Genomic DNA, 14,729 nt, shown 5'->3' with positions numbered 1-14,729 from the left:
GCAGTAAATGAAGCAGGCAAAAAGGAATACAAACGTCTAAAAAATGATATCGACAGGAAGTGCAAAATGGCTAAGCAGGGATGGCTTGAGGACAAATGTAAGGATGTAGAGGCTTGTCTCACTAGGGGTAAGATAGATACTGCCTACAGGAAAATTAAAGAGACCTTTGGAGAGAAGAGAACCACTTGTATGAATATCAAGAGCTCAGATGGCAACCCAGTTCTAAGCAAAGAAGGGAAGGCAGAAAGGTGGAAGGAGTATATAGAGGGTTTATACAAGGGCGATGTACTTGAGGACAATATTATGGAAATGGAAGAGGATGTAGATGAAGACGAAATGGGAGATAAGATACTGCGTGAAGAGTTTGACAGAGCACTGAATGACCTGAGTCGAAACAAGGCCCCGGGAGTAGACAACATTCCATTGGAACTACTGATGGCCTCGGGAGAGCCAGTCATGACAAAACTCTACCATCTGGTGAGCACGATGTATGAGACAGGAGAAATACCCTCAGACTTCAAGAAGAATATAATAATTCCAATTCCAAAGAAAGCAGGTGTTGACAGATGTGAAAATTACCGAACTATCAGTTTAATAAGTCACAGCTGCAAAATACTAACGCGAATTCTTTACAGATGAATGGAAAAACTGGTAGAAGCCGACCTCGGGGAAGATCAGTTTGGATTCCGTAGAAATGTTGGAACACGTGAGGCAATACTGACCTTACGACTTATCTTAGAAGAAAGATTAAGAAAAGGCAAACCTACGTTTCTAGCATTTGTAGACTTAGAGAAAGCTTTTGACAATGTTAATTGGAATACTCTCTTTCAAATTCTGAAGGTGGCAGGGGTAAAATACAGGGAGCGAAAGGCTATTTACAATTTGTACAGAAACCAGATGGCAGTTATAAGAGTCGAGGGGCATGAAAGGGAAGCAGTGGTTGGGAAAGGAGTAAGACAGGGTTGTAGCCTCTCCCCGATGTTATTCAATCTGTATATTGAGCAAGCAGTAAAGGAAACAAAAGAAAAATTCGGAGTAGGTATTAAAATTCATGGAGAAGAAGTAAAAACTTTGAGGTTCGCCGATGACATTGTAATTCTGTCAGAGACAGCAAAGGACTTGGAAGAGCAGTTGAACGGAATGGACAGTGTCTTGAAAGGAGGATATAAGATGAACATCAACAAAAGCAAAACGAGGATAATGGAATGTAGTCAAATTAAGTCGGGTGATGCTGAGGGAATTAGATTAGGAAATGAGACACTTAAAGTAGTAAAGGAGTTTTGCTATTTGGGGAGTAAAATAACCGATGATGGTCGAAGTAGAGAGGATATAAAATGTAGACTGGCAATGGCAAGGAAAGCGTTTCTCAAGAAGAGGAATTTGTTAACATCGAGTATAGATTTAAGTGTCAGGAAGTCATTTCTGAAAGTATTTGTATGGAGTGTAGCCATGTATGGAAGTGAAACATGGACGATAACTAGTTTGGACAAGAAGAGAATAGAAGCTTTCGAAATGTGGTGCTACAGAAGAATGCTGAAGATAAAGTGGGTAGATCACGTAACTAATGAGGAAGTATTGAATAGGATTGGGGAGAAGAGAAGTTTGTGGCACAACTTGACTAGAAGAAGAGATCGGTTGGTAGGACATGTTTTGAGGCATCAAGGGATCACAAATTTAGCATTGGAGGGCAGTGTGGAGTGTAAAAATCGTAGAGGGAGACCAAGAGATGAATACACTAAGCAGATTCAGAAGGATGTAGGTTGCAGTAGATACTGGGAGATGAAGAAGCTTGCACAGGATAGAGTAGCATGGAGAGCTGCATCAAACCAGTCTCAGGACTGAAGACCACAACAACAACAAATGTCCAATATCAAGAATTCGACTTTCAGTGTTATGTAGCAGAGCAACTGTTTTAAAGTGTTCAGCAGCATTGTCGTAAGCATATGTGTTTGCCATTTCTATAGGACATTCTTTGATGAGTATACCATTGCTGAATAATTTCTGGGCTTTTGCTAATTTTAAGCATACTGCATACAATGAAATTAAACTGTTTAAGACTTGATGGTTCAGGCAACTTTTGTACCTTTTTTTTAACTTATCCATTAAAGTACATCATACATCATGAGAGTAATTTCCATGTGTTGCTGTATGGAGTGAAGGGAAATGTTAAGCAAGAGTACTACCCTTGTTTTTAATTTAAGCACTTTTTTCATATTTAACATAGCAGTTTCTCATTGGAATTCTTTACAAAAATGTACTTAATCTCCCATTCCTCATTGAAAACACAGTTTTCAGTATTTTTTCTTTTCAACATTCTTGAGAACTAATAGAAGACTAACCACAATAGTAAACAGAATCAAAACCAGAATAATAGCCACAGTAATAACCAAAATGACAACCTAAATGGTAGTGCAATATGAAGGAGAGTAAATCTGAACAACACACCGAGAGCAAGTGGACTAACGAAAAAGTGATGCCTCTTTGAAGCCAGACAGTGAGTGAAGGAGCTAGAGCCTATTCTTTGAGGCAGCTTTCGGAGAGACGCTGCCCCACTTGATTGTGAACAGTAGGCTGTGGCGAGTCCATGATGACACGGTGCGAGTAGGGTTGGAGTGGGAAGTGATTGCTGCAGGGGAATGATTCACAAGCAACTTTTTACTACAGCATATTACACGTGTCCAATGTCCTATCATGCCTATTCTGAACTACCTTTCGAATGTTAAAATGAAGAAGCCACTTACAGAATGATGAGCTATCGATCCAAGCTCTCTTAAGGTGAGAATAGGTGCAAAGTAACGTATCGATGTTTATGTTCATAAAACATGGTTGTTTTTCAGAATTAATTATCACCCAAGGATGATGTTTATCACTGGTATCTGAATTATGTACAACAGTTTAACATTCTTTACTGTGTGCTCCTCAATGGCGCTTGTCACCTTTTATTTTGTGGGTACATGTTTTGAAAAGGTTGTATAAAAATCCATTTTTGTCCATCTTGTAGAAATGACATAAGGCATACTTTTTCTCATTTTGTCAAACTGATGCAACCAGCTGTTTGCTTCTTCTTCATCAGCTTTATTTGCTTCTTGACAAATCGCTAATGATGAAACAGAGTGTCGCTTTTGGAGACAGTACAGCCAACCACAAGCACATCAGAAATATTGAATATCTAAGGTTCTTTCAATCTCGTCTGCTTTTGACTGAATTATAGGTCCAATTAAAAATTCATTGGAAGTGTGCATATAATTGAATCATTCTAGACTTAAAGCTTCAACATTTTTGTTCTTAGCACTGTGAAGTTGTTACTCGTACTACCTCTCTGTTAAGGTAAAAAAGTATATCTGAACACAGAAGTGCATTGGTTAACTGGATCTTATTGCTCACTCTGTTGGCGTCGTGATTGTTGTCGTCGTTGATTGCATTTGTCAAACAGTGTTACTCGTGCAACTCTAGCAGAGAAACAAAAGGAAAAAAAAGAGAAAAACATTGAAACTTGGTGTTAAATGGAACAATCTGATGATGCAACAGACTAAAAATCTTAATAATTTGTGCTAACCGAAACTTCTGTTAACTGATAAAACCTATCATAAGATTATGTACATTGCTACTGGTCTTGCTTCTGAGAGCAGCAATATTCAGATGCCCATCCGGCTACTTAGATTTAGATGAATGCTTGGGAGATTGATCCTTTGTAAAGGATACAGCAGATTTCCTTCCCCATCTTTGTCCTATCAGCACATGTTCTCTTCCTGTACAGTGTAACATTTACATGCTTTCATTGTTTTTATCATAGTACCTTTTGTGCTATGTTGTCAGACAATTTTCAAATTCCTATTACACATTGATATCATTTGTAAAACAGTCAACTGTCCATTCAATAGTTTATTGGCTATTTATCAAATTGAAGAAATATATTCCTCATCTGCTTGTATGTGATACTTGACTATGACTTTATAACAATTTTTCATGGCTCATAGGAATTCAGTAATTATGTTTTAAACTGATTGCCAAAAATCAAGGGTAAAGCACAAAAATGATGATAATTCAAAAAGTCTTCTGTCAAACGTGATTTACTGTAGCCAAAACATAAAACACTTGACACAGCATAAATAAAATTTTAAATAATAATCACAGGCAAATATATTATGCTTGAAATTTACAAAATGGATTTGTCTGCTTAATATATTACAAGCAGCAATACAGTACATGGAGAAGCATGTGATAATGACAGTGGCACCCTACATTTCCACATGTAATTTTCCTTGCAAAGCTCTTCTTGGTATGCAAGGATATGGAAAGGAAGTCTGTGCACAAAAAACACTTGCTGAAAACTTCCTGAATGTGACTTAGGATGTTCAGTTTGGGAGATAGAGCCAGACACTCAGAGTGCCAAATTGTTTGTTGCTGAAAATGTTTTGGCCATAAAATGAGTTGTGTGGTGGAACATTGTTGTCTTGTAGGACAATTGCCTATTGCTAGTGGTATAATTGTGTAAGTGAGCATCCAGTGTGTCATCTTTATAAACCAGGACACCCACGGTTCCATATTTGAAGGCATGGAGGTCTGTAAAACTATGTATAGGTAAACTAGTTCACACAGACACTGTCTTGTATGAAGGAGCCTCTTTCACAAAAGTTTGATCACCGTGGTCACCTTAAACACATACTCTGTGCAAGGTGGGATTGTGATTGAAGCACTAGCCTCACATTCAGGAGCAGCAGAGTTTAAATCCCCCATCTAGCCATGAGATTTATGTTTTCTAAGATTTATCTTTCCTGTGGTTTACTTTAACCACTAGAGGCAAATATTGAGGATGGCTCTTTTGTAAAGCACACAACTGATTTCCTTCTCCATCCTTTTTATATATGAGCCTGTGCTCCATCACTGATAACTGCACTGTAGACAGGACATTAACACCTGATCTTCCATCCTTCATCTTTTACAAATTTTCTGCCTGTCCTTCTATTTGTAGGTGATTGTTAGAAATTGAAACCCATATTAAGTCAATTTTTATTAATTTATGAAGAGAATAAAGTGATACTGATTTTTAATATTCCACAGAATGTTCACCTGGATTTTTCAAGCACATCACTGGAGATGAGCCCTGTCAGCCATGCCCAGACCATAGTAAGGCATCTGATTATGGATTTAGTGAGTGTCAGTGTGATCCACAGTATTATCGGGCAGAGAAAGACCCAAAAACTATGCCCTGTACTCGTAAGTATTCTAGTGGTACTATTTAATTTGTTGAGTGCACTTTAGAAAACGGTGCTATTTTATCTTATGTAAAACAGCTACATGGAGGAAAATAACACTTAGTTTGTTTTATCCATATGTGTACTGATTTTATACTTGCTAATACCTGATTGTGCCAATGATCTTGCCGCAGTGATATTTCAAGCAGTCTTTCACTGTTTGGCCAAGAAGATGACGATCCCTCTCTGAAAGTTTTAAGAAACTAAAGTAAATCCTTGCTGCCCCAAAAAATTAATTTACCGTTTCCTCAAACCAGTTAGTGGGTGCACAATGGTATGCTTGATTGGGAAGGTTATCCAAGGATAGTTTACAGACAGAAAAATACTTATACATGGATTCAAAATGATACCCACAGATATTTTTGTCATTTTGGGAAGAAAATAGAATCACCCTGGACCAGATCCAGACATTAATATGGATGCAAACCGAGGTATTGACCTGGGTGGTAATTTTTTTTTTTTTTTTGGGGGGGGGGGGGGGGGGAGAGGGGGACACCAAATTCATATTCTTGAGGAAAAAAACCTAGTTTCACAAAGCAACTAGCATCCTGCGCACGTTGGTCTACTGATTACTTCGTATGATTTTGAAACGCATCCTTGCTGGTTTTTGAACACATTCTAAGTTGATTTGTGAATGAATCATATGTTAATTTTAGAATGCATGCATAGTGTACATGATGTCTCTGTCAAGGAAATCCTCATAGCACCTAGAAATAAATTTTCCCATAGGTAAAGGGGGACGGGGCTATACGAGCTGAGAGGAGTAAAGCCGAACGGGTGAATGCCAATCACTGTCTGATTATGTAGTTGATTAGATTTGCGAATGATTAACATTGTTACATTTACTTACGATATCTGTAGATTCCGACTACCAGAGTGCGTATAAATGACTAAAAGGAACAGGTAAGAAATGTTACATATTATCTTTCCGGTGTATCCAAGAATATAAAATTTTGACAGAAAATTTTTGGCCAGATTGCTACACTAGTAAGGGCCAGTTGTACAGTCCCCAGCTAGCAGCTGCTTAAGTTCTGTTCTGGAAGTAGTGCAGAAAACATGTTGTATGAACATGTAACAACGCCTACCCGGAGACTAATCGTGGGATAACTAAACCAGTGATTCTGGCAGGGTTAGTGAAGTTAACCAGCAAATAAGTTTTGACAACGGCAGGAATAGTTACAGAATTAGTGAAGACAAGGCTCTTTGTTAGAACAAGGAAGGAGAAGAAACAGGGACATCACACAAGTTATGGAAGAATATGACATTGCCAAATTTATATAAAAATTTTGTACTACTACTTTTCAAGAAACTGGAGCGTATGAATGAAATGTGAAACTATTTCCTAACTTAAAGCTTTTTGCTTGTAGTATGCCTAATAGGCATTACATATTGGTACTTCATGAATTCTATTCTGTCATGTTATAAAAATTTATACTTTCGTAATATGAAAATATGCAGCGTATATGTTGCTGCACATCAGAAATCTTTCCAAAATGTATTTTTTTCCCATGAGTTTCATTTCCTAAATTGCCAGGAAATTCTACACCCATGTATAAAACCTTAACCATTCAAAGGATTGAAAAGTTTTACAGTTCTGAGGAAAAATATACTGCCACTTAACATGGAAAAAGTGTGTCTTCACCTGGGAGAAAATGTACTTTCCAGTTTTGTGCAACATTTGGATGTGAATGTGGCCCAATGTTGGACTGCATGGGAATGATATTCATCATTGAACTTCAACTGACCACCACAAGGGAGGATCACAATACTGTGAATCAAGCACATCATTATTCCTTCACATGTATGCCTGCCATCCGAGAATATATAATGAACTTCCTGCAACATAGTGCCTCATCCCATCCTGTAACTAGCAGCAGCCTGAGTAGAGAATTACAATCTCAGTTGTAGACTGTAGTTAACACCACAAAACAAACAGCTGTGTTTGGAGTGGTTCAATGACCAAGAAGCAAGAATTGCTGATGAATGATACCGCATTTTGTGTTCAGCAATGAATTTTGGTTCTGCACTATCTCCAATGACCATCACCAGCAAATATGGTGGTGACCTGGGGAGAGTTCTCATTCTTCTGTTGTTTTGAAGATGTGTAGTAGTGTGGGGAGTCACCAGGTATAACTTCCGGTCATGGATGGCGGTGATTGAGGGAACTCTGATACCACAATAGTATGTTACAGACATCCTGCATCCTCTTGTATTACCTCCCGTGCAACAGTATCATGATGCCAGCACAGTGCTTGTCTGCGTTGTGTCACATCTAGAGAGTAGGAATGTTCAGCCCTAAAACAATAAAGAATGGTGACACAACTCTAAACAAAGTAGTTGTTATAGAAGACTCTCTTCACTGACTGTACAGTACTGTAAGTAGGCAGAGACACACTGTATAGACTACACAGAAAGTACTTTCTCACTGTTGACACACTCGAGTAGCTCTGTGGTACAAGCCTTGCAGCTGAACACAGACTGAGCATAGAGCTCTGAGGCTGCACATAAATAGCAGCCGGCTGCGGCAGCACTGCCAAGCTTCCTCATAAGTGTGGCCCTCAGTCATCTCGTGGTTGACCATGCCAGCTGGCTGCTATGCTTCTAGTAGTGTCTGTGATGGTGCTAACTCTGAGCCTCATGATGCGAGATATTGATGACACCACATTCCTCTTTGCTAAACTTTGCATCATTGCCATGTACTGCTGAGGCGTGGATAGACACAGGTCAGGAGGCAGACATTGCTGAGGGGACAGGATCTGTTACTATGGCTGATGGCAGACCCCTGTCTGAATGCCAGTATCTACCTTGTGAATGGTCAGGAATACCAGCTGAAAAACTGCTCGTGTCTGAGGGTGCTGATGCTGTTGATGGACTATCCTTGATGGCAGTTGGATCCTTTGGGGCATCTTGGTGAATGACTGAACATGACCCCTCGACGGACATCAGCTCAGGCTGTAGAACAGGCAGCAATGCTGGAGTTGGATGCTCCACATCAACTTTCATGGATGCCTCAACCAGAGGCGGTGACATGGTGAGTGGGGAGACAGAAAAGACTGCTTCTGCTGTAGAGCACTGGGTCTGGGAACATAGAAACTGCAGCAGATCATGTAACCATGCATTTTTTTTTCTGATGAAGCCAGTGCAGTCCCTTCAGACCTTGGATAGTACACAAAGATCTACCTAACAAATGTGGAGCAACACCTTGTTCTCATCACTGCACCTTGCCATACATCATGAAACTCACTGTTTCCTGGGGCTGAAACTTTGTTGGGTGCGGCAGAATGTAGGGCTTCTGATGCAGAAACGAGAGATGAAGAAGCGTGTGGTGTCAACAACCGTGCAGAAACTCCACCAGCTACTTGCCATCTCGTGGCAAGGCGGGATAGTATGAGATAAGCTTCTTTGAAGACCTATCTCGTCTGTGGGAGAGGCACAGCCTGTCCATTTGTGTATTAAAAGTGCACAGCTTCTCCGTTGGATTGTAGATGGCATGGTGGTGGTGTGATGTGCTGGATGCCATTGACCTATCAAAGTCGAGGAAAGTCTGCTGACATGATTTGTGGTCCATTGTCAGCAAAATTGGGCAACTCTTCAAGACAAAAGATTGAGGTGAGGGTTGACACCATACTAGTAGTTGTACTGGACTGCATATGGAGGACGAAGGGGAACTTATGCGTGTAGTTAATTGCTTGGGACGCACCCTCCCCAATGACCCTCGTAGAGCAAATGCAGCATGACTGAGGGACCAGCAGGACTTGTACACTGTCATTCTCCATGTGAGAGAGAATAACCACCATATGCACAGAAATAGTGTGCCAGTGCAGAAAATAAAAAGTGCATCAGCAGTGTGGTGTATCTCCTTTAGACTGCGAAGTGGACACACTGCAGAATCACCCATAGAACTGGGTCAGATGCAGTTTCACCCGCAGTGAATCAGTAGTCAATAGGAAACCCAAGAAGTGTGTTGAAATCCCGGGAATCTAAGTGAAAACAGGAATCCTCAAATGAATCAAAAGCTGATTTGATACCCTCTGGTAACCAAGACAACAAATAAGCATTGGAATGCTGGGGTGTGGGCCTGTACGGAAGCTCATACTGGTAGCTGTCCATGGGGGTGAAGACTTGGGAGGGACTCAACAGAGCTGTCATCAGCCTGTGATCTGCATGATAAGAAGAAAGCATTCCCCCATACAAGTACTGCTGAAATTTGGTAAATAATAAATTTATAAATAATAAGGAGTGCCTCTTTTTCCAACCGACTATAATTGCACAGGGTTTTGTTCAAAGTCAGTAGAACCTGTCATGTAGGAAGACACCACTTCAGTCCTACGGTCCTATGCCCTATAGAATGACGCATCTGCAATGAGATGCTGGCAAATCTTTGATTGCCGACAAATGCGACTGTGCTGGATGAATACCCTGAGTATTAATGACATGACCCAAATATTCAATTTCCTTGTGGAAAAATGAACACTTTGCCTTGTTACACTTGAGGCCCACTTCTGAAAGCACTTTGAATAGACACTCCAAGTTGTATAAATGTTTTTCTGATGTTCTGCCAGAAACCAAAATATCATCCAGATAGTTGGAACACAAAAGGACATTTGCTGTCAGCTGTTCCAAAACCTGTTGAAAAATGGTGGAAGCCAGTGCACTCGCAAATGGTACGAATTGAAACTGGAACAGCCCCAAGTGCATATTGATAGCAAAAAAGCATTTGGACTGTTCATCCAACATTCTGTTTTTCAAAAGAAGCAATACTGTTCCAATTTGTCCGCAAGTCCATCGCACGGGAGCAGGTGAAGGGGTCCACCACTGTCTGAGTATTGACTGTAGATCTGAAATCTGCACAGAGCTGTAATCTGCCAGACACCTTTTTTAGAGCAATCAGGGGGGGGGGGGGGGGGGGGTTGCCCACTGACTTGTGGAAACAGGTTGAATTACCCCAAACCCCAGTGTCTTGTCACCTTTGTTGTTCCTGCATGGCAATATAACGAATGGCATGTGGGACAGGTCTAATGTGATGAAATATTGGCTGAGCGTTATCCGTCAAGTGTTATATGAGCCTTAAAATCTTGAGCTTTCCCATATCCTTCTTGAAATAATGGACTGTACTTGTTTCAGAATCTGTTGACACTTCAGCAGCATTCAGTAGAAAAGACAGTATCTCGAATAGCAAGAGCAAATAAATCAAAAGAATCAAAACCAACAATGTTCAGGCTGTCCCAGTAAAACATTACATGAAAAGACACTGTTTTGTTACTATTGTGGAACATCATTGGCAAGCTTCAAACACCTACTGCACGAATATCGTGTCTGTTATATGCCAACAGCTTGACATGAGGCTGCTGCAGCAGTTGTCAGTGATGTAATGGAAGTACCTGTATCTAACTGCAGTTCCACTGCATGCCGAGTTACTTGGAAATGTAAATGTAGTTGGTTCAACCGTCGATGACACTGTTGAACGCTTTTGTTTGCATGAAGGTCGAGTCACTGATGGTGCCCCGTGCTCAGTCTCAACGAAGATGGAATTGACTCCCATTGGAGAAAGCTGCGATCAGGAATGTGACTGCAGCTAGGTGTGATGCTACATATGGATTGAATGCGGCTGCACTTGCTACAAGAAAAACCCATATCCTCCCTGCACAGACACTGTTTACAGTCGTGCACACTGAAGCATTGTGGGCAGGACGTCCTAGTATTAGATTGGAAAGTGGAGCGTTAGTTAAACTAGGCTTTGCATTATGCATGAACTCTGATTGATTTGTAAAATGATTGAGTTGTGCACAGTTAACTACTGAAATGCGCACAGTTAACTACTGAAATGGCCGGATCCTACAAGTCAGTTTCTGTCGCATATAAAGTGTTCTGTGAGTCGATAATAGAGAGTGCAATTTCCAGATTAGAATTAGATAATTTCAAAATTGCAGTGTGAATGCATGAGTCAGACACACATTGTGTAAAGCATCACGGAGCTTACCTGTCACTGTGTGAAAGTCTACAAGAACATCTGAATTCACAATTCAGCTACCCAATGTTTGTTTGTTTGGTCAGATTACTTCTGTAATCAAAGTAACTTCTAATGGGCAGCTGTTACATTCACCTGAGATTCAAAGTATGCATCCAGTCACACCATTAATGATTCGTAATCTATGTTCTCCAGATGAGAGTCTGGGAATAATTTAGGGCACAAATTAAATACTTCAGCACCTGCATCAGCAATAAAATAGGTTTTGTACTGCATACCTTGTATGCTGTAAAAAGAGAAGTGTGCCTCAGTTTGCACATGGTATTTGGCCCAATTCTCTTGCTGATCAACAAATTCTCGAAACTTAGGTGCAGAAGAAGCTATTTGTGACATGGTTACTACCTGTGCCAGTCGTGATACTCTGCAGCAGTAGTTGACTCTGCTGCCCCTGTAACTGAACAGATTGTGACAGAGAAAGTTCTGGTTATGGAACAGGCATGATAATTCAACAAGAGCACACAAACACAGTAAATTAAATGTTGCCACTTGTTGGAGTAAGAACACAGAACCATAGGTTCCAAAACAATTCATCGCCAGTGTTGTTGAAACATTGCCTTAAAACAATAAATAATGGTGACACAGTTCTAAACAAATTGTTTATTATTGAAGAAAAACACATTACTTGTTTAGTAGACGTGGCTCAAATGTGGGATGGCACAGCGGTGTGCATAAATCCACTTTTAACACAAAACTCTGTGCGGTACAGTAAGTAGGCAGAGACATGCTGCATAGACTATGTGGACAGTACTTTGTCCACTGACATTTGATGACACATTCAAGTAGCTCCATGGTAAAAGACTCGTGGCTGAACACAGACTGAGTCTAGAGTTCTGACGCCAGACATAAATAACAGCCAGCTGCAGCAGTGCTGCAAAGCTTCCTCATAGGTGTAGCCCTCAGCCACATTGTGGTTGACTGCACTGGCTTGTTGCTATGCTTCCAGTAGAGCCTGGTGGTGCCAACCTTGAGCCTCACAATGTGAGATATCGAGCCTGACACCACAGGCCACATGTGGCACACATCTATATAGACTATCTGTGTGATGCTGAGGTGCTTCTTTGGCCAGCAAGATCCCGATATCTGTCCCCAACAGAACATGCGTGAGGCCAGCTCAGGCGTCAAGAGAGTAATGCACCCTCTCAAAAACCCAACTTTTTTCAAATTTCAGTGAGTTAAGGTGGAACGGGGTCAGCAACTGAAAGTCAGAAATACAGGTAGAAGGGAGGTTTAAAGTGCCCACTTTGTAACAACTGTCTACACTTGCCACTGCACTCCCTACTAAGTAGCTATTACCTGTTGATACACTTTTGCAAGCCTCCTGGAACTTCACGAAAACACCTTTTGACGAGAGGCAGCACATCTTATGTGGTTAATGGAAACATGAAATGTGGTATATTTTGTATAGCCTCTTATGAAATTTTGTTTCAGAACTAGAATGAAAGTGTTGTGTGTGGGAGCATCTTAGAAAGAATTTATTGTGTATACAAGGGGTCCCTAACCTCTAGGATTAAAGGAGGCAGATGACAGAGTTTCCTGAACTGAATACAATGAGATGAGAAACTAATTGTTAGAAATAAAATGAAAGCTAAACCTCATAATGGTTACAACTGATGACTACCAGTCTCGCTGCATACGTTACAGTGGCTCCATTAAATTTTGTATCACACTACCCCTTTTGCCATCTGTATAATTAGAGAGGTGGTTAAGACTCAGTCAGATAATTCCTCATCAGTCCATAAAGCCTGCAGGAAACTGAAGAGAGAGTAGGTGATTCCCACACTCTGTATCCATCTATGTCACAAGGTGTTCCCTTAGGGTGTTTCATAAGGCCATAATGGCCCTTCAGCAGTGCTGCTTTTAAATGAGTAAAAACATTTTGTCTTCCTCTCAGAATCTTGTTGCTTGTATCAAGTATTTTTATCAACATTCAATTATATCGGTGCTCCCTGTCAGAATATTTTGTGTGTTTCCGGACTTCTTCCAGTGTCTGCCAAGAAAAATAGATCTTTTATTTTACAGCAAGAAGTAGTTTGCATAATGTTGACAAATTTTTTTGTTCATAAAAATGCCCATCATTTGTCAAGTTACTAATTTGTTGAACTGTTCATAAAGCTGGGTTTCCTTTTAAACTGCTAAGTCTGCTTCCTTAGCGATTCCTATAAAAGTGGTTTATTTTGGTGTTCCTTTGTGATGTACTCAATTTTTGTCATGGCATGATTGATTTTTAAATAGATTAACAGTCCATTGATTGGGACTCATAGTATTATGTAACGGTTCTTGTTGTGCCACCTCTTTAATACAAGCACTAATCACATTACAAAAACTGAACACTCTCTACTTGGCAAATACCTTCTGTGCATATTTTGCACATTCTGTTGTAAGGTACTAAGCTTATACACTACTCCATCCCACAAAATAACTGGTTATCTCACTAAGTGCGTGAATAGGACTATATGATTTTAGTAACTAATATAATCATCACAAAAAAGGAACATGAAGATACTCCACGTAAATCACAGCGCTATATTATTAGAAACAAACTGATTGTTAGTGTACCTGAACAGTAGTTGTAGCATTCTTCCGGGAAATGCCACTTGCCTCATCACAAACTCTGCTCATGCTTCAGTCTACAGACAGCTCATACTGGGATTTCATACACCAGTAAAAATGAAATGGTCATATGGAATTGATGGCCAGGAGTTCCCACCTGGTTAAGTTCAACCACTGAGTTGCAAGTCTTTCCAGCTGATACCACATTGAGTGACTTGCGTGTTGATAATAATGAAGTGATGATGAGGACAACACAACACCCCGTCCTCAAGTGGAGAAAATCTCTGACCTGGACGGGAATCAAACCCGAGTTTGTTGCATGGCGGTCAGACACGCTGACCATTCTGATTTCAAGCAACACCATTGGAGAAAATCATAGTGCACTATTGATGAGATGGCACTGCTCCTTCCAATCACACAATGAGTTTATTCATTGTTCAGATGCTCGTACAAAAGAAGTCCTATGAATGAATGGAAACTGGAAATTCGGCATAATCCATTTACAGAATTGAACTGTGGATTGAAATCATTTGGCCCAATCTATTGCACTTATTGTTAACAATAGAGGTATAATTGTTAGTCAACTAGTACTTTCCACTCTTTATTCACCTCACGGGAAAGTTGATGGGTGTTTATTGATGAAACTTCTCACAATAATCTAACATCATCTCCTCAAATTATACTATGTGAGCAGTGCTTTGTGGAGAACCTTGGCCATCTCTCTGTAGCTTGAACTACCTACTTTCTCGTAAATTTGTATCCAAAGTGATAAATTTCTTCAAATTAGGATAACACTTGTTGTGAAACATATTTCTCTGCACATCTGGTCAACACATCCTGCTACACCATGCATTAAACACATGTTTACAAGTTCCTGCAACAAGTAATGCTCCATC

The 14,729-nt window shown here is 40.2% G+C and overlaps 1 protein-coding gene across 6 annotated transcripts in view; it reads left to right on the top strand.

Moving 5' to 3' along the window:
* The window catches only part of LOC126183210 (ephrin type-B receptor 1-B), a 363,595-nt gene that overhangs the window by 231,601 nt on the left and 117,265 nt on the right, over positions 1 to 14,729 (top strand). For all 6 annotated transcript variants that reach the window (XM_049924992.1, XM_049924990.1, XM_049924988.1 and 3 more), the window contains exon 7: positions 5,062 to 5,217. In XM_049924992.1, coding sequence (XP_049780949.1) covers positions 5,062 to 5,217 — 156 coding nt within the window. The remainder of the gene's footprint in view (positions 1 to 5,061; positions 5,218 to 14,729) is intronic.

The sequence above is a fragment of the Schistocerca cancellata genome, chromosome 4, assembly GCF_023864275.1.
Source record: "Schistocerca cancellata isolate TAMUIC-IGC-003103 chromosome 4, iqSchCanc2.1, whole genome shotgun sequence".
Lineage (NCBI taxonomy): Eukaryota > Metazoa > Arthropoda > Insecta > Orthoptera > Acrididae > Schistocerca > Schistocerca cancellata.
Note: the sequence above shows the minus strand (reverse complement) of the source record. Positions and strands in the feature narration are given on the sequence as shown.